The 18,291-nt window shown below is 47.9% G+C and overlaps 1 protein-coding gene across 2 annotated transcripts in view; it reads left to right on the top strand.

Moving 5' to 3' along the window:
* The window catches only part of LOC147717677 (butyrophilin subfamily 1 member A1-like), a 152,832-nt gene that overhangs the window by 49,661 nt on the left and 84,880 nt on the right, over positions 1–18,291 (top strand). For both annotated transcript variants that reach the window (XM_086924468.1, XM_086924469.1), the window contains exon 4: positions 4,526–4,654. In XM_086924468.1, the coding sequence (XP_086780594.1) occupies positions 4,526–4,654 (129 nt within the window). The remainder of the gene's footprint in view (positions 1–4,525; positions 4,655–18,291) is intronic.

The raw sequence follows: 18,291 nt of genomic DNA, 5'->3' as shown, positions 1-18,291 counted from the left end.
CGTTCCTGGTGGATTTGTGAATTCCTTAACAATGTTAAAGAGTTATCTTTGTGAGTTGGCTACTAAGGTGATCCTGTTGCCTAGATAAACTTTTTTTGCCTCTGCAATGTCCTTCATATACTGCCGGTGTGCAGTTTTATATATTTCCCTGTCTTGGACACTTTTTGTGTGTCGCCATTTCCGTTCTGCCATCCTGGTGGAGTGTTTTATCTGCTTCAACTCTGGCGTGAATCAGGGTGAGTTGTTTTTCGGAGGTTTGGATTCATGCATGGGTGCTATGTTATCTAATGCAAGAGTGATGGCCGATTCGAGTTTCATGGCGGCTAGGCTAGGGTTAGTGCATTGGGAGATGGTAGGAGGGGATAAATTAGTGGCAAAGGCAGACATGGTGATTTTGTTCCATGGCCTGCTCTTTTTTAGCCTGGCCGAGCGGGTTGCCGGGGCCTGAAAACCTTTTATAACAAATGTTATAATAGAGTGGTCTGTCCAAAAGACTGGGTCGGTCTGAGTAATCGTTACCTTTGGAGAGTTGGTACATACAAAGTCAAGAGTGTGGCCAGCTGCATGGGTTGGGCCAGTTGGAAGTAGACATAACTGTAACGCCTCCAGGCTGGTGATTAGGTCTATAGTATGAGGGTCAATGGTTTGTTCAAGATGGTAGTTAACGTCTCCTAGTAGAAGAAAGTTACCCGTAGCAAGGGCATAGGGCGCTATCGCTTCCACTAATTTCTCAAGGAAATGAGCCTTGGATCCGGGGGGCCTATAGATGAGAGCTATCTTCCATGATTCTTTATTATCCACAGTCATAGTGGCAATGAGCATCTCACCCCAGCATTCGAGGTAAGAGTCATTTATATAGACTTTTATAGAAGACTTATGGATTATGGCCGTTCCACCCCCTTTTTTATTGCCAGGGCGGTCAAGTCTTTGTATTGTGTATGCTGGGGGTAGAGCTACTGCGCTGTCTGGCGCGGACGAGTCCTGTAGCCAGGTTTCGGTAACAAACAGCGCGTCTGGTTTGGCAGAGTCCAGAAGTGCCCATATTTGTAATGCGTGCTTAGCCATTGATCTAGCATTGCAATAAAGGCAAGCTAGGTCGGATTGGGTTTTGAAGATGCGGTCTGTACGACATGTTGCTCGTGTCGGTACTTTAGCTATAGGTGATTTTTGTTGATTGCTGGGGGACTGGGCTATAAGGATAGGTCGTTTAAGGGGATTGAGATTGTATAGTTCTATGCTAGTGTACCTGATATTGCTCATTTTTCAGTGCTGTCTGGGAAGATAGCTGGGTGAAGTAGTGGATGAAACGAGCAGGATCCCTGGCGTCTGGAGTCGGCCGGGAGCGGACGGGCGCAGACGGGCTTGCCTTTGGCGCGCCTTCGGCGCGCCGCTGCGGGTGTCCGCTCGGCGTACTGGGCTTTGTGGGGCCAGTGGGCGGGACCTGCAAGCGTGGGGCTGAGGCTAGAGCGCTAACCCTGTTTGTTCCAGGGGAAGCGATGCCTTCTAAGATGGTGTAGTCCCCTCCGCACAAACGGCACAAGCCGCGACGGACCAGGGGGCACCGAAACAGGTAGGCAACTGCGAGATAGGACGCAGCGCTAAGGAAGCGTTAGTAGTCAACGTTCTATGTCGTGCAAAGATAATGTTTTAAGGCTGTAATATGTGCAAAACGGCAATTTTTACAAGTGACAAACAATTCTATAATACAATGTTAAAAGCGTTAAAAGAGCTGATTGTTTAAGAAAATGGCAGCATGAGCAGTCTCGATCCTCTGCTCGGTTGGATCTAAGGATGTCTTGCCTGCGCGCGTCCGCTCGGCGCACTGGGCTTTGTAGGGCCAGTGGGCGGTACCTGCAAGCGTGGGGCTGAGGCTAGAGCGCTAACCCTGTTTGTTCCAGGGGAAGCGATGCCTTCTAAGATGGTGTAGTCCCCTCCGCACAAACGGCACAAGCCGCGACGGACCAGGGGGCACCGAAACAGGTAGGCAACTGCGAGATAGGGTGCAGCGCTAAGGAAGCGTTAGTAGTTAACGTTCTGTGTCGAGCAAAGATAATGTTTTAAGGCTGTAATATGTGCAAAACTGCAATTTTTACAAGTGACAAACAATTCTATAATACAATGTTAAAAGCGTTAAAAGAGCTGATTGTTTAAGAAAATAGCAGCATGAGCAGTCTCGATCCTCTGCCCGGTTGGATCTAAGGATGTCTTGCCTGCGCGCGTCCGCTCGGCGCACTGGGCTTTGTAGGGCCAGTGGGCGGGACCTGCAAGCGTGGGACTGAGGCTAGAGCGCTAACCCTGTTTGTTCCAGGGGAAGCGATGCCTTCTAAGATGGTGTAGTCCCCTCCGCACACAAACGGCACAAGCCGCGACGGACCAGGGGGCACCGAAACAGGTAGGCAACTGCGAGATAGGGCGCAGCGCTAAGGAAGCGTTAGTAGTCAACGTTCTATGTCGAGCAAAGATAATGTTTTAAGGCTGTAATATGTGCAAAACGGTAATTTTTTCAAGTGACAAACAATTCTATAATACAATATTAAAAGCGTTAAAAGAGCTGATTGTTTAAAAAAATAGCAGCATGAGCAGTCTCGATCCTCTGCTCGGTTGATCTAAGGATGTCTTGCCTGCGCGCGTCCGCTCGGCGCACTGGGCTTTGTAGGGCCAGTGGGCGGGACCTGCAAGCGTGGGGCTGAGGCTAGAGCGCTAACCCTGTTTGTTCCAGGGGAAGCAATGCCTTCTAAGATGGTGTAGTCCCCTCCACACAAACGGCACAAGCCACGACGGACCAGGGGGCACCGAAACAGGTAGGCAACTGCGAGATAGGGCGCAGCGCTAAGGAAGAGTTAGTAGTCAACGTTCTATGTCGAGCAAAGATAATGTTTTAAGGCTGTAATATGTGCAAAACTGCAATTTTTACAAGTGACAAACAATTCTATAATACAATGTTAAAAGCGTTAAAAGAGCTGATTGTTTAAGAAAATAGCAGCATGAGCAGTCTCGATCCTCTGCCCGGTTGGATCTAAGGATGTCTTGCCTGCGCGCGTCCGCTCGGCGCACTGGGCTTTGTAGGGCCAGTGGGCGGGACCTGCAAGCGTGGGACTGAGGCTAGAGCGCTAACCCTGTTTGTTCCAGGGGAAGCGATGCCTTCTAAGATGGTGTAGTCCCCTCCGCACACAAACGGCACAAGCCGCGACGGACCAGGGGGCACCGAAACAGGTAGGCAACTGCGAGATAGGGCGCAGCGCTAAGGAAGCGTTAGTAGTCAACGTTCTATGTCGAGCAAAGATAATGTTTTAAGGCTGTAATATGTGCAAAACGGTAATTTTTCCAAGTGACAAACAATTCTATAATACAATATTAAAAGCGTTAAAAGAGCTGATTGTTTAAGAAAATAGCAGCATGAGCAGTCTCGATCCTCTGCTCGGTTGATCTAAGGATGTCTTGCCTGCGCGCGTCCGCTCGGCGCACTGGGCTTTGTAGGGCCAGTGGGCGGGACCTGCAAGCGTGGGGCTGAGGCTAGAGCGCTAACCCTGTTTGTTCCAGGGGAAGCAATGCCTTCTAAGATGGTGTAGTCCCCTCCACACAAACGGCACAAGCCGCGACGGACCAGGGGGCACCGAAACAGGTAGGCAACTGCGAGATAGGGCGCAGCGCTAAGGAAGAGTTAGTAGTCAACGTTCTATGTCGAGCAAAGATAATGTTTTAAGGCTGTAATATGTGCAAAACTGCAATTTTTACAAGTGACAAACAATTCTATAATACAATGTTAAAAGCGTTAAAAGAGCTGATTGTTTAAGAAAATAGCAGCATGAGCAGTCTCGATCCTTTGCTCGGTTAGATCTAAGGATGTCTTGCCTGCCAGCCAGAGCTGATGACTGTGGAGCTGGGAAACCAGGTTCAATTCTTGGTGTCTGCTCAACATCCTGTGATTCTGGGAAAATCACTCTATCGCCCTGTGTTTACAAAAAATGAATGTGTGCTTGTGTAATGTAAAAGATGGTCCTGTAAAACGCTCCAATACCTTTGGGTCATGTTTGCGCTAGATAAAACTGCAACAAAGATATTACAACATTTTGTGAGCACTCCCGTTTCCAGGCACAGCTCAAGACTGGAAGTGGAGTTCTTTATTTAATATTATATGCCCTTACGACCTGGGCTCTGCAGGAGGGAAGAGCCATCAATGATGCAGAGTACCAGCTTCCAGAACTTATATGTCAGGTGGTGGTGGGAAGCGAGGGGGGGACTCGATGTGTAAAAAGGTTTAGATGGGGGCTCAGCCAACAAAAGTTTGAAGACCTCTGCTCTAGATGGTCATGGAACTCCTCGGTAACTTGATATATAATTTTAATATGGTACATGATCCTATATATTATTATTAATACTGTTAAGGAGCGGTAGGTTAAATGAAATAGTTCATTTAAATAAGGCTTGTATCATAGATCATTGTGTCTTCAAGACATTAGATTTTGATTCTGTGACTATTTAAATCGATATTTGCAAAAGTTTATTGTTTTTTTTTTTCTTGCAGAAACATTTTTCCATAGAGTCTCCCGCTGTGGCATTTCCTGCCCTCTCATCGGGGTATCCTTTGCACTCATGTGGATCTGTTTGATAGTGCTGGTTGTTTATCTCTTCAAACAGCAGAAAGCGGCCGTAGGTAGGTTGATCAAAGGGGCATGGTACAGCTACAAAGATAATTCATTCATTTTCATTACTGAACAGCACTGTTTAGCTGCAGGAGAGAGATGGAGCAACAAAACCTTTTAAAGAATGTATTTCTTGTGCTCAAGATGTCTGCTTGCCAACTTGTAAGACCCAGCTCGTCTTCTGCCATTGATCACTTACTGGTTTCTACGCATTTTACTCCTCATTGTACGGTTCCCGTCGTTACTGATCTTGGAGGTAGTGATCACCAAGCAATCACCATGCTTATTTCTGCATGGGGGCCTAGTGCTAAGAATGATTATTTGGTATTAGAAGATGTTACCCCATGTAGACAGAATGGTTTCCGTATAAAGTGGAATCTGGATAACTCCGAAAAATTGCAAGCTAGAATTATTAAAGAGGGGTTTGCTGAAATTTATAGTTGCCTTAATCCCGAGGCCCCTAACGGGTGCATTATAACTAATTTCGTGGCACTCGGTGATGCTGTAAAAAGGTGCCTTATCATTACTAAAGCCCGAATTAGGAACCAAAACGTGGGCTGGTTTGATAGCCTATGTACTCAATCCCTGCGGGAACTCAAGTTGGCCTTAACAAAACTCCCGAGAGATAGGGAGGCCGTCAAATTACTTAGGCTTACCTATAAAAGTAATCTTGTACGTAGGAAGCAGGAACTCAGGGAACTTGCCTGGGATGCCCTGAACCAAGCATCGGTACTACGGGACAGTAGGCTGTTTTGGTCTACGGTTAACAGCCCTTTCCTTGCCAATGAAGAGTTTCCCAAACTCTCAGCGCAGGTTAGCGAAGCCAATTGGGTCTCCCATTTTTCTGGTATTTTTAACCACCCGGGGGAGACTCTGACGGTCCTACTATCCCGATGTCTGACACTAGGATACCTTTGGATATTACCCTATCAGAGGTGGTTATCTCCCTAGGCCAGAGCAAAGGTGGAAAGGCACCGGGACCCGATGGGGTACCGGTAGATCTGTACAAATCTAACCCCAGTCTTTGGTGCCCACTCCTGACCCAGGTGTTTAATGCATCAGTCCTGGAGAACACCCCTCCTACTTGGAGTGAATCCCTAATTCTACCTATTTACAAGAAGGGAGATAGAGGCAAGGCAAAGAACTATCGCCCTATCTCCCTTCTTGATTCCTCCCTGAAGATTATGAGTAGGGTTCTCCTTATAAGGCTTGAGGAGTGGGTTGAAGAAAATAATATCATGGCTGAATCCCAATTTGGTTTTCGCAAAGGCTTAGGGACTACGGAGCAGTGCCTTAACCTTGACCTCCTTATAGGGAAATATACGAGAGTGAAACAAGGGTCCCTATTTCTCTGTTTCGCCGATCTCTCGAGCGCCTTTGACCTTGTGGACCATGAACTCTTGTGGTGCACTTTACTGGCCATGGGCGCCCCCCCGGCAATCATTCACTTTCTGGCTCGTCTCTATAATAAGCTGTCGGCCCAGATACGTTTTGGTCCGTCGGGTGAATGTACTGAGAAAATCAGGGTTAAGTCAGGCATAAGGCAGGGCTGTGTACTGGCCCCCCTGCTATTCTCCCTCTTTATCAATTCCATTGAATCTGAACTCAAAAAGGTCCAGGCTGATTCCCCTCAAGTCGGTGGACTTCCCGTACCAGTTCTGCTTTATGCCGACGATACGGTGCTTCTCTCGCGTACTCCAAATGGGCTACAGAAACTTATGAATACTTTTTATGATTTTATTAATGCGAGGAAATTGAAAATAAATAACACCAAGACCTTTATTATGGCCTGTGGTAAACGGATGAAGTCTGTTATGCCGTTCCATTTTAACAATCATAATATTGAGGTAGTGGATAGGTTCTGCTACCTCGGTGTTACCTTTAACAACAAGGGGACATGGTCCCAGGAGATCTCAAATGTTAATGGTAGAATGGCCAAAAGCTCATCTGGTATTTTTCGATTCGCTGCAAAGCTAGGAAGCCGTCGTATACCTGATATGGTAGACATTTACAGGCATAGATGTGCGTCTATTGCTCTGTACGGCTCTGGTATTTGGGGCTATAGTCAGCATAGGACACTGCAAAATACCGAGAATGGGTTCCTTAGAAGATTGCTTTGCCTACCTCCCTCGGCACCTACTGTACTGTGCCATAGCGAAGTCTGTTTAAATTATCTGACTGATCTTATGGGATTAAGACCCCTCATGGTATGGAGGTCAATATGGGCCAAAGAAGAGACTACTTTTTCTAGGAAGATTATCACCGATTGTTTGAAGTTGGACAAAGTCCTTAAGATTCCCTGGCTAAGCTATGTCTCTTCTACTTATGGCAAGGTATTTAATTTTGACATCATTAAGGACCCCTATTGTGCCATTACTGTATCGAAAAAGGAACTTAAAGATGTTTTCATCCAAACTAAGTCTGATATGCGTAGGGTAAAGTGTACTACCATGTCTACCTATGTATTTTATCACACCACTCAACCTGAAGGAAAGGGCATGCCTATGTACTTAAAATTCATAACCAAGCAGTCCCATCAGTTTGTTCTGACACGACTCAGACTTGGTATAGTACATAATTTAGTTGCCTTCCCTGAGATGAAACTTCCTAGCCATTCCCCCTGTCCTTGTGATGGCCAGACTAGGCAAAGTACTCAGCACTTCATGCTTATTTGTCCACTCTATATGCATCTTCGCCGTCTCTATCTCAGACCCATGTTTTTAAGATTATCAGTGTATACTATTACCCAAGCCATGGAATTATTATTTGCACTTGACTCTGCAGACACCTGTTTTTTTACTGCTACTTTTTTACTCAAAGCCATTTCTCATAGGAAAAGTCTGGTGTTTTAAATCTTCCGAAATTTTTAATTTCTGAGCTATTGTTTTATTATAATGTTTGTATTGTGTTTTATTGTACGCTTTTGTGATTGTTTTTAATAGTCGAATAAAGCTTGAAATTGATTGATAGTGCTGGTTGTTTATCTCTTCAAACAGCAGAAAGCGGCCGTAGGTAGGTTGATCAAAGGGGCATGGTACAGCTACAAAGATAATTCATTCATTTTCATTACTGAACAGCACTGTTTAGCTGCAGGAGAGAGATGGAGCAACAAAACCTTTTAAAGAATGTATTTCTTGTGCTCAAGATGTCTGCTTGCCAACTTGTAAGAATGAAGTCGGGGTACTAAAGGTTGGGCAGGTGCTGGGCAATTTTGCACTAAATTTGCACTAACCTACTAATGCAATTTATGAATTTGTTGCTGAAAATGATTTGGCTTAGGCTAGTGTTTTTATATTTTGCGTGCACAGCATTTGCACTGTGGTTGCAAAAGCTCTTGTAAATAAAAAAAAATGCTTATTACGGGCTTAGAGCCCACCTATTTTTTACCTTCACTTACAATTGGTTGGCTCCTAAGTCACTTGTTTCCTTGTTTCTAATTGATCAGAGCCTCCTCCTCTCCTACGCTTTTTTTTGGGTTTCGCCACTTGTCCCTGCTCTGGACTATGGACCAAGTTCAACTTCCTGTGGCAAGTGTCCTTCCACTGGCCACGGTCTCCTTCAGGCACTTTTTTTTCTTTTACTTTTGGACATGACTCTTACAGAGAGCATGTCTCTGTAGTCCCTCACCTTCACCTCTGTCCTTTTCCTGCTGTTGCTGCTCCCTTGTGTTTCTTTCCCCGTCATCTGTTTCCCCCACTCCCCTCCTGCTGTCTGTAGCTTGTTTAACCCCTTTGCTTTGGGGCTTTTTCACCTGCTGTGTGGGAGGAGGGGTGCAGGGGGATGGGGGCGCGCGTGGCGCCGCCATGCTTGTGACGAGCTCAGCTCGTCACGCTGCACGGCGGTGCTGTGGCTCGTCATGACCACACCCGTTTTCAAACGTTCAGCACAGCGAGGAAATTATACCCGCGTGCGAACGTTCCAATGGTCATGACGAGCTCAGTTCGTCATGAGCGTAGCTCAACCGTGCCTCATGACGAGCTGAGCTCGTCATGAGCACGAAAGGAGTTAATAACTGAGGGGCCTCTCCCAACCCAGGCCCTGTTTGAAGCTGACCACGTCATAAATAGCACACTCCCCGCATACTGCATGTCTGGCACAATCTACATGTCCTGCTCAGGCTGTGTTGGTTGTATAGGTGATGGTGGTCTTGTTTGGTCTGTGCAGACACTCCTTGTGGATGCACCACAAGAGCGTTGACCATTCGCTGCATGTCTGGCATGCCTGGCATGTCCGACTGAACCTCTGTTTGTTTCAGTCGACAAAAGAGCAGCAGACTCATCAGAGGTATTGATTATTGCACCCACATTAAGTGGAAGGTGCACACTGCATGTAGAAATCACAGCACACACCGACGCACAGCACTGTCCAAGGAGTTCACCTGTCTCTAGGGCCTGGAAGAGGCTGCCAGATCCCATGTGCACGTTGTGTACTCTTCAGCATGCTAAAAAAGCATATAACAATGTCACCTACTAAAGGCCTGGACACTTTAAACGTGGCAATAGGTACATACAAAATAATATGATAAATATTTTATACACACAGCCATTGTTTGCCTTGTCTAGAGCTCCCCAGTGTAGTGCATTTGCCAAAGTTTGGCAGAAATATATGTTGGGCACAGTCTATTGCTACGCAACCACAAAGAGAATGAGGTAAGTGGTCGAGGGTAAGAGCATTATCCACTGAGGACCCTGCAGAATTATTCGGGCTCCTCACTTGGTCGCAATGTGTTATCCTGGCCAGGTCCTGTAATAAACTCCATGTTCCAGGTATGTTCAAATAAAGAGCACCCAAATTAAACGTATTTAGTGTAGGTACCAGGTGTGAAATAATATTTGCATCACAGAGTGAAATTTACATGTGGTCACTTGCTGAGGGGTCTGCGACAGAGTGCCACAAATTAAATCACATTGTGTGTCTTTCCTTGGTTTTATTCTAATTTTTCACATAAGGAGTTGTTTAGTAGCACCCCCTGTGAACTGAATAGTGTTCATTTTATTTATTTATTTATTTTCACAACAAAACATTTTATTTATTTTGAGAGTTTTATATAGCGCTGGCTAGACCCGGAGGTATCAGAGCGCTTTACACGAGGTTCCACAAAATTACAAGATTACATCAGTTCCAATTTACATCAGTTGCTAGACAAACAATTACAAGAGCATAGAAAAAGAGATACGTGAAGTGTAGAGGAGAAGGGGGTAAGGGCAAAGGGGTTGAAGGGAGATAGGGCAGAAAGACTAAGGAAAGTCTGCCCAAAGTCCGGCTGGGTAGGTGACGGTCGAGGGGGAAGTCCCAAAACCCATCTCCTCTATAGCTATCGAGTATCTCCACCGGGATTTGGCCAAATAGCTAGGTCTCAATGGGAAACATTTAAAGAACATGGAGGGCAAAATAAATGGAGCGTAGAGGGGAGGGGACATGGAAGGTGAGAAAGGGAGGATAGGGGAAGAGACAACAAGGAGAGATGAAATGAAATCTGTCTAAAGGCCGACTGGGTAGGTGACGACCAAGGAGGGAGTCCACGGCCCATCTCCCCTATAGCTAAACCAGGTAGCTCCATCGGGCATCAGACAAAATAGTTCAGTCTCAATACACTGAGAGAGGAGAGAAGGAGAGACATAAATAGAGGGAGGATGCGGGAAGAGACGACAGGAGAGACGGAAGGAAGTCTGGCTAAAGACCGACTGGGTAGGTGACGTCCAAGAAGGGAATCCCCGACCTGTCTCCCTATAGCTAAACCAGGTGGTCCATCGGGCATCAGACAAAATAGCTAGATCTCAAATGATGAGGGAAAATTCACAGGTAAACAGGGTGGGGACTAGAGCCAGGACAAGTGAGTGCAGAGGTCAGTAGCAGGAAAGTGGAGAGGAGTAGAGCAGGGAGGGGTAGGGGGTAGGTAGTTCGGTAAAAGTTCCCATGGATCTGCTTCAAGTCATTCAAAAAGCAGGTCCGTTCCTTCTCAGGCGCCATCTTGAGGTTAAAACGCTAGGTGAGATTTTCGCCAGTAACCTTGTGTTGCTACGACCGGTTAGAACGGCGGCCACAGCGTCAGACGCTTCCGACCATCTGATGTCAGAGATGGTTGAAACAGTTGTTTAGGTGGGGAATTAAGCGCCTCACTTAGTTGATGAAAGCGGGGCTTCAGCGGAACAGAGGATCTGAGCAGCCAAGTTGGATCCTGGCTCCTCCTCCTTTCCCCTGAGGTAACCCACCAGAATGCAGCACTGAAGCATGGCCCTGATATTTATGGTAAGGCGTCCCTCAGTTAAGTATACTGGCAGTGGAAGGAAACAAGCGAAACCTCACTGTGCCTTCGGGTGTGCGAGGCACCCAAAAGGTGGTATTGCTTGTCACAGGCAGTGTGGCAGGAGAGATTAGTAGCAATGGTGTCCCAGGCGCTTGTCTGGTACTGCTTGGGCGGAATGTCTGTGTTTTCACTGGGGATAATGCCTTCTGGTGGCCACCATTTTAGGGTCAGGCAATGGCAGTCATTGCGACCAGCCCGCAGTTAGGTACTGCAGCGATGGGGGGGGGGGGGGGGGGGGGGGTTTAGAGTGGGGTTCAGTGCAGCTGAATCAGGTCACTCTCCCTCTCACCTCTTTTGTTGCAGCTTGTGAGTCCTCTGGTGGAGATTTGCCTAATGGTCCCCCTCCATAGCTCTCCGGAGTCTGATATGCTGTGGAGGTAAGGGCTTGCCCCTGATTTCTGGTTAGCCGTACTGACTTGCTTGTTTGTTTATGCACGCTCCTCCTATGTACACCACAATTTCCAGTCTCCCTCTATAATAGCTTACTCACTCCCAGTTGTGTTTGTGACTGAGAATGTGGCTAAGAATGTGGTCGAGGTGGAGGGTTGGTTACGGGTCAGTAGTCAGTAATTCGGTGTTTGCGTGGGTGCGATCCACTGCTTTGTCGCTAAGTGCGCAGCTCTCTGTGGGGCGCCTTAGCATGTTAGCACCCCTCAGCGCACGCTTCCCAGGAAGCGCATTTCCTTTGGGAGGAGAGGGTGCGGGAGGGGTCATACCCTGGCCTCTTGTCCAATGAAGATTCTGTCTAACATTAGAGTCTAATTTTTAGACATCAGAAGTGTGAGAAGTGGCACAAGGATTGACACTTATTTGTACTCCAGGAGCACATGTCCCATAATGCAAAGCATAAACAGTATCGTATGAGTATCGGCTCGCAGCTGATATCGAGGCATTGGAGACCTATGCTACAAGCTCACCGGAGAACTTACGTTTCCAAGGTCATGGCTGAGTACTTGATCCTGTTCATTTGTTTTTCTTATGCTTTATGGGGCTTGTAGTTTGGAATGTTGCTTATACTGCAGATCGTTTGTAGTCTCCTCCAAAATCTGGCTGGAATCTGAATGGTTCCCTTGGTGCTCTACTCACTTTGACAGATCCTACAGCAGAAAGTGCATGTGCCTTTGTGTCATCTGGTCAGAAGGATGCAAGAGGCCAGGAATCTGAGCCAACTCAGAGCAATCCTCACTGAGATCCAGGCCCGAGGCTTAAATATTGGCATCATAGCCTGAATATCCTGGACTCTCAGTTCCGGTGGGAAGACATGGAACTGCACCATATACAGGATGGCTCTGATGAATGAGAGCATTTTCAAAGAAGTCACTTGTGACTTCCTCACATTGATAGTGAACCCTAACAATGCTAGCACATTTGCTGTTATCTGTAGGTAGACTGCCTGGGGTGGACCCACCTTTAACAGTCAGTGGTAGGAGAAGACTGGAACACCCAACCTCCGAAGATGTGCTGAGACCACTGACCTCAAATTTGTGAACAGCAGAGGGACACTGGTGAGCCCAAAAGGAGTACTACAAACTAGAAATGCTCCAGACTCACTGTGAACCGCAGATGCTGTCTGTTGACCTGCAGGATGGGAATATGGAAATAGGAGTCCTGCACATCCATCCCTACCATCCAGCCTCTGGGATACAGGCAGACAGAACATGGAGCAATGTGAGCTTCTTGAATTTGTCCTTTCACAGAAAGGTATTGATAGGGCAGAAATCTAAAATAGGATGGAGACCTCCATCCTTCTTCAGCAAATGAAGTAGCAGGAGTAACATCCTGTTCCTGCTTCCAGGTCTGGAATCTTCTTGATTGCCTCTTTTGCCACAAGAGCCTGCACTTCAAAGTGCAAAATGGTCAAGTGGTCAGCCATCCTGATGTAGGTGGAAGAAAAAGGAGGACGTATCCCTCCCGTTGGACAATTTGGAGGAACCATCTGACTGAAGTAGTGTTTTGGAATCCCTGAAAAAATATCAGATCCTGCCTCTTACAAGGTGGTAGTGTGTCTGAAAGAATACACTAAAGTGCTTTTTCAGTTGAGGTTGCTGGTGTGGGGGACTGAGCTGTGTATTTTCCCTGATGACCTGGGGATCGTGCCTGAGAGCTGTGGGCTCAGCCCAAAAGGGTGAAAAGTTTGTGGTAGCAGCAGTGGCTTTAGGATTTGGAAGATTTGGAGACCAACCCGCTGTCTGATGAGGTATTCGAGCACAGGCATCTTGAAGTTTTTTGAACCGCTTGTTCTCATCATATTGAGGGAAATGCGCTGTAAAGCAAAATGTCAGCATCATGTGGGTTTCCAACGGAATGTGCTCCAGTGGGTTCGGAGTGCGGCCTCGGCCGAGACAAGTTTCAATTTGAGTCGGAGTCAACTATGGGTTGCATTTCTTCCTCCGTCGCCATTTGAGCTGGTGTTAATGTCAAAGGGAATAATGGAGATTGCAGCGCCAAACCGAAGTGAGCCAGTGCAGAACCTGAACCAGGCACAAGGGGCACAGACGTTATCCAGAGTGAACCCCACATTGAAAACACAACTGGAGGCCACTGCATATCATTGGGGCCGAGAAGTGTGCCAGAGAGAGCTGGTAGAGTGCCAATGATGTGCAGCATGGCCTCCCTGAAGGCCTCAACTTACTACAATGTTACTGACTGAACCGGTAATTCAGGGTGCATCGTGTTCAGAATTCAAATCAGCTCCTCTGGAGTTCAAGAGTGAGTCTGGGTGGATGTTGACACTCTTGTGGCTTCTCTGGAGATTGAGAATGGCGAGAAAGGCCAATTTGTGCTTGAACATCTTAACTTAGCCCAAGGCTTCGACTTTGACAAAGATCTGCTGGGGGAACAACTTTGGGATTGTCAACGGGACCTACCATTTAACTTCAACCGGTCACTGCGTGGAGTATTGAGGTACACAAAATCCTGCACGAATCCTGCCACCTGGTGCCCATTGGTCCCGCTAAAATATTGCACTGTGCTTTGGGATGCTGGGGACACTCCCTGGGATGAGTTTTGCTGTCCTGGGAAGAATGCAGCGGCTGCCTGCTAAACTGCAGCCTCTGCCGGAAAGCTGGCCTATGGTCGCAGGGTGGCGACTGCCAATCTCTGGCCCAGATGGGACTAGCAGTGAGGCATCCTGACTCTCCTGGTGTGTGCCCTTGGGTTCTAGAGGTTTCACACCTGATCTGTGACGCTCTGCTTGACCCCGCCCCCACCCCTAGCTGTTTGTGACAACGCGATATAGTGTCTCCCAGAGTGCAATGTGATGTGTGGTCCGGGGCCAGGCTGCGCTGTCTGTTGAGGTAGACTCTGCAGGGAGTGGCAGGCCTGGCAGAGGCTATGTGAGACTGGGAGGAGGTAGACCCTGCACTGCCGGCTCCACTACTAAAGTTGGCCACGAGGTGGGGCATGTTCGATGCGGCTCTCTGGGCCTGTATGGCATGCTGCAAATGGTGAGGCATTGGAGCCACGACTGCTACCGACAGTGGGGAAGAAGCATCCTGTAGGCCCACAGATGACAGATGTCAATGAAGAACCCATCCTGGAATGAGCGGTGAGGCCCAATCCCCCATCCACCTGTTCCATATCCTGGGGGGAAGAGCCTGCTGCTCCTGGAATGTGGCCCTCTCCCAGTCCCCCTTGCTGGCTGGTAGTGCACTGATCCGTGTCAGACTGAGAGCGGAGAGAGGTGTGGTTTGCAGGCAGAGAAATGGGGTGTGCCCAGACAGGTGTTGGGCCCCAGGAGACTTACTTTGCACTGTGCTACCTCCGTTACTGAAGAGCTCACGAGAAGTGGGGCATGGTGGCACAAGGATCACTGAGAGTCTGACCCGGTGAGGTATGGGAGGTGTGATGCTGGAGCTGTGCTGCTGGCTAGGGATAGTGGGCCCTACATGACTTGGTGCATTCAGGAATGTTAAAGACGGATTGCAGGCTGAATCTTGTGTTCATTGCATTGGAGCTGCTGCGATAGAGGGGAGACATTCTGCCCCCCCTTTTGTTTGCTGACTCCCCCACTTTCCTCTCCCTGTGCTCCCGGTCAATAGAACTTTGCCTGAAATGGACAGCACCCCTTCCTCCTCTCCTCTCTTCTCTTCCTCCACCCATGGGGTGCATATCTGAATTGGGTCACAGAGGAAAGCTTGCTGGGGGGGGGGGGGCGATTGCACTGCATGGTGACATGGTGCTGGCCTGGTTCCCCTTCTCTATTGTACAAAGTGCCTATCACAGAAAAATGTCTGGGGGTGCCCATACCTGTTAGGCAGAGATTCAGTGGACAGTCTTTCCTCTGCCCCTTACGCCCCCAGTGCAGGAGGTTTGCGAATTCAAAGACTCAGTGCATATTAGGCAATATTGCTCTGGAAGTAAAATCCCTGGGGCAGCTTCCCTCCCATGTCATCCCCTGCTGGTGTGTGCAGCCGTGACATCTGAGGCTATGGTGAGCCACTTACATTGTTTTTCAAAGTGGCAAAAAATAAGGATCCCGACAAGGCAAGATTGACAGATATATGAAGGCGGATGAACCTCCCCCGGATGACTCTACTCTCCCACTCTCTCCCCCGCCCCCAATTGCCTGATAATGCAGCCCTTTTAGTGGTGATTCAAACCTGTAGGGCAGCCCTAAAAGCCAGGATTTGTGAAGTCCAGTCTGAGGTATCACTTTTAAGGCAAGATCTTTACATTGTTGTGGATTGTGTGACAGCTGCAGAGGATAGGGTGTCTGAACTTGAAGAAACAACACATTTCCTTGGAAAAGACCTGGGGGAGATGAAGGTGATCACCGAGGACCTGGCTTGGAAGGTAGATGATGCTGAAAACCAGACACAGTGCAATAATTTGAGACTGGTGGGATTCCCAGAAGGGGACCAATATGGTTAACGTTCTGGGGCAGAAGATCTGTTGCACCTTCACAGCTGATAACTTCTCCACACTGCTTTATTGAACGTGCGCACAGAGCTCTCTCGGGTCAGCAGCCACCCTGTGCACCACGCTTCTGATAACTGCAAGCTTCTTAAACTTTCAGGTGATTCTTAGAGAGGTATGACAGAAAGGGGTGATTAGGTATGATACATCCACCATTATGTTGTTCCCAGATTATTCTAGGGAGGTGTAGAAGCAGAGGAAGGCATTTGATACCAGGTTGCTGTTGTTGCAGCTTTAGTACATGTTGCTTTTCCCTGCCAAACTGAAAGTCTTGTTCAAGGACAAGTCCCATTTGCTCCTAACACCTGAGGATGCCTGGCACTACTTTGAGGAGAGACCACAGCCTCCACCTTCTCTGGCACATCCACTTGAGACTGCTGGCTGTGGAGGGATGGGGACCAGGCCAAAACAATGGTCCTAGATACAGAGAAGGAGAGCCAGGTCTGAGAGAGGTGGGGCTAGACCTGCAAGATGTGATTGTGGTGGCTGAATTGGGGGCTAGAGGTCGAAGGACTCCGAGAAAGAGATTCTTCTTCGGGGGCAGCCAAACTTCTTTGCTGGGGGCAATGATCCGGCAGACAACATAGGACGTTCTGGGTCATGACTCTGATGGAGCAGCATCTAACCCCGACCTGTTGCACAGAGAAACCAGTGATCTTATGGTCTTTTTGGTTTTACAGGGGACCGGTAGGGGCCCTGGGGGTGCTATGTTATGGGCTAATGGAAACAATGTTTTGTCTGTGCTTGCGGCTTGCTGTGGGGACCCCTCCCTGTTTGGTATGTGTAGGGAGTGCTAGGAATGCGATTGAGGAATATAAGTTAATGTTGTAGTGTGTGATAGTGGGAGGGTGGGCGGACGACAGACCTCTTGGTATTTGTCTGCAAGTAGTTATGCTTGGTTTGCAGGGGGCAGATGCTCACAATGACTGGTGGGGGGGGTTACATGTTTAGGTTTAGGTTTTTGTTGTATTGTTTGTTGGGAGCAACAGTAATAGTAGTGTAGCGTGCTGTCCGAGAGCGCTGGCATCTATCAGGATGCTGACATAATGACCTCCACGATGCAGGATAAGCCCTTGGGGGGGACACCATTTTCTATATTGCCCTGGAATGTCAATGGCCTGGGATGAAAGCTAAAGTGGATTAGTGACACAGTGCATATGTAGACTTAAACTCAATTTGGCCCTGTTCCAAGAAACACATCTGAGAGGGACTCCTTGCCCATTCCTTAGTAGGGTGCGCAGACACCATATTGGAAGTTGCAGTATTTACTTCTGGGTCCCATGGGGGTGGCTGTATTGATACGGAAGTTTCTGCCGTTTCAGGTTACCCGTATGTGGATTGATCCCAACGGCACATACGTTGGGGTTCAAGTGCTGTGGGAAGGACGGATGTTAACCTAGTTAATGTTTATGTGCCCCCCAGACTGCAAGCTCCCACACTGGACAAGGTGGGCGACATACCTTTGGAGGCCTCCACCTCTGTGCACATTGTAGGAGGGAACTTAAGGGGTGTTCTGGCACCGACTTTAATTGTGCTAGGCAGACAGCAGTACAGACCTCAGACACGCTCTTGGCGCGGTTTGCGCTGCGTCAGGGTTCTCTGATCTTTGACGACACTGCCACCCCGGTGTGAGAGGTTACTCTAACTTTTCTTAGGCACATTGGTTCTTTTCTGGGCTCGATTAAGTTTGTGCTCTGCCAGTGTAAATAGGTGTGGTACCCAGGGCAGAATATTTACCACTGGGACCTTCGGAGCGCCAAGAAACCGTTTCGGTGAACGTGCGCGGTATAAGAATTTTTAACATAACATTTTAACATAACAGTATACCCCCCTCTGGGTTTTGGTGGACGTCTGGGATCTGAGGGATGCAGATGTGGCCAGAGAGATACAAGTTGACACAGAGCTACACTTTGCTTAAAACAAGGGCTCTGTCGAGTCCGTCCTCACTTTCTGGGAGGTATATAAAGTGGTTCTCTGGAGCCGAGCGTAGAAAATACCTATCTGTACATTGAAAAAAATGCGGAACAGATTGAAGGGCTTGAGAGCCATCTGCAAACCCTATAAGCGACTCACCGGGTCCTCCTACTTCACAGCCTCTTCAACAACTTGAGGTGCTGCAAATGGACAGTTACATTTATTTGTGTATTTATTCATTTCTGATGGTTAACGAGCACCTGTTGACTTACAACCACTACAAACCACGTCTGTACATTTCTTTCTGTATGTTCACGGGGTGTTGGGTCAATAAAGGGCCTTGAGATTTAAGCACAATGAGAGTTGAAAGAGTCATGAATCTGGGTGCAGTGAGAGCTTGGGCCAGATTCCTATAATGGTAGGGGAAGCGTTGTTAGTATTATCTGCAGAAAGCAATAAAAGTGTTCCAGAGAACATGTGTGATCCATTGAAAATGTATCTTCTTTTTAC

This window comes from Lissotriton vulgaris, chromosome 5, assembly GCF_964263255.1.
Source record: "Lissotriton vulgaris chromosome 5, aLisVul1.2, whole genome shotgun sequence".
Taxonomy (NCBI): domain Eukaryota; kingdom Metazoa; phylum Chordata; class Amphibia; order Caudata; family Salamandridae; genus Lissotriton; species Lissotriton vulgaris.
This window is presented reverse-complemented; position numbering and strand designations above follow the sequence as displayed.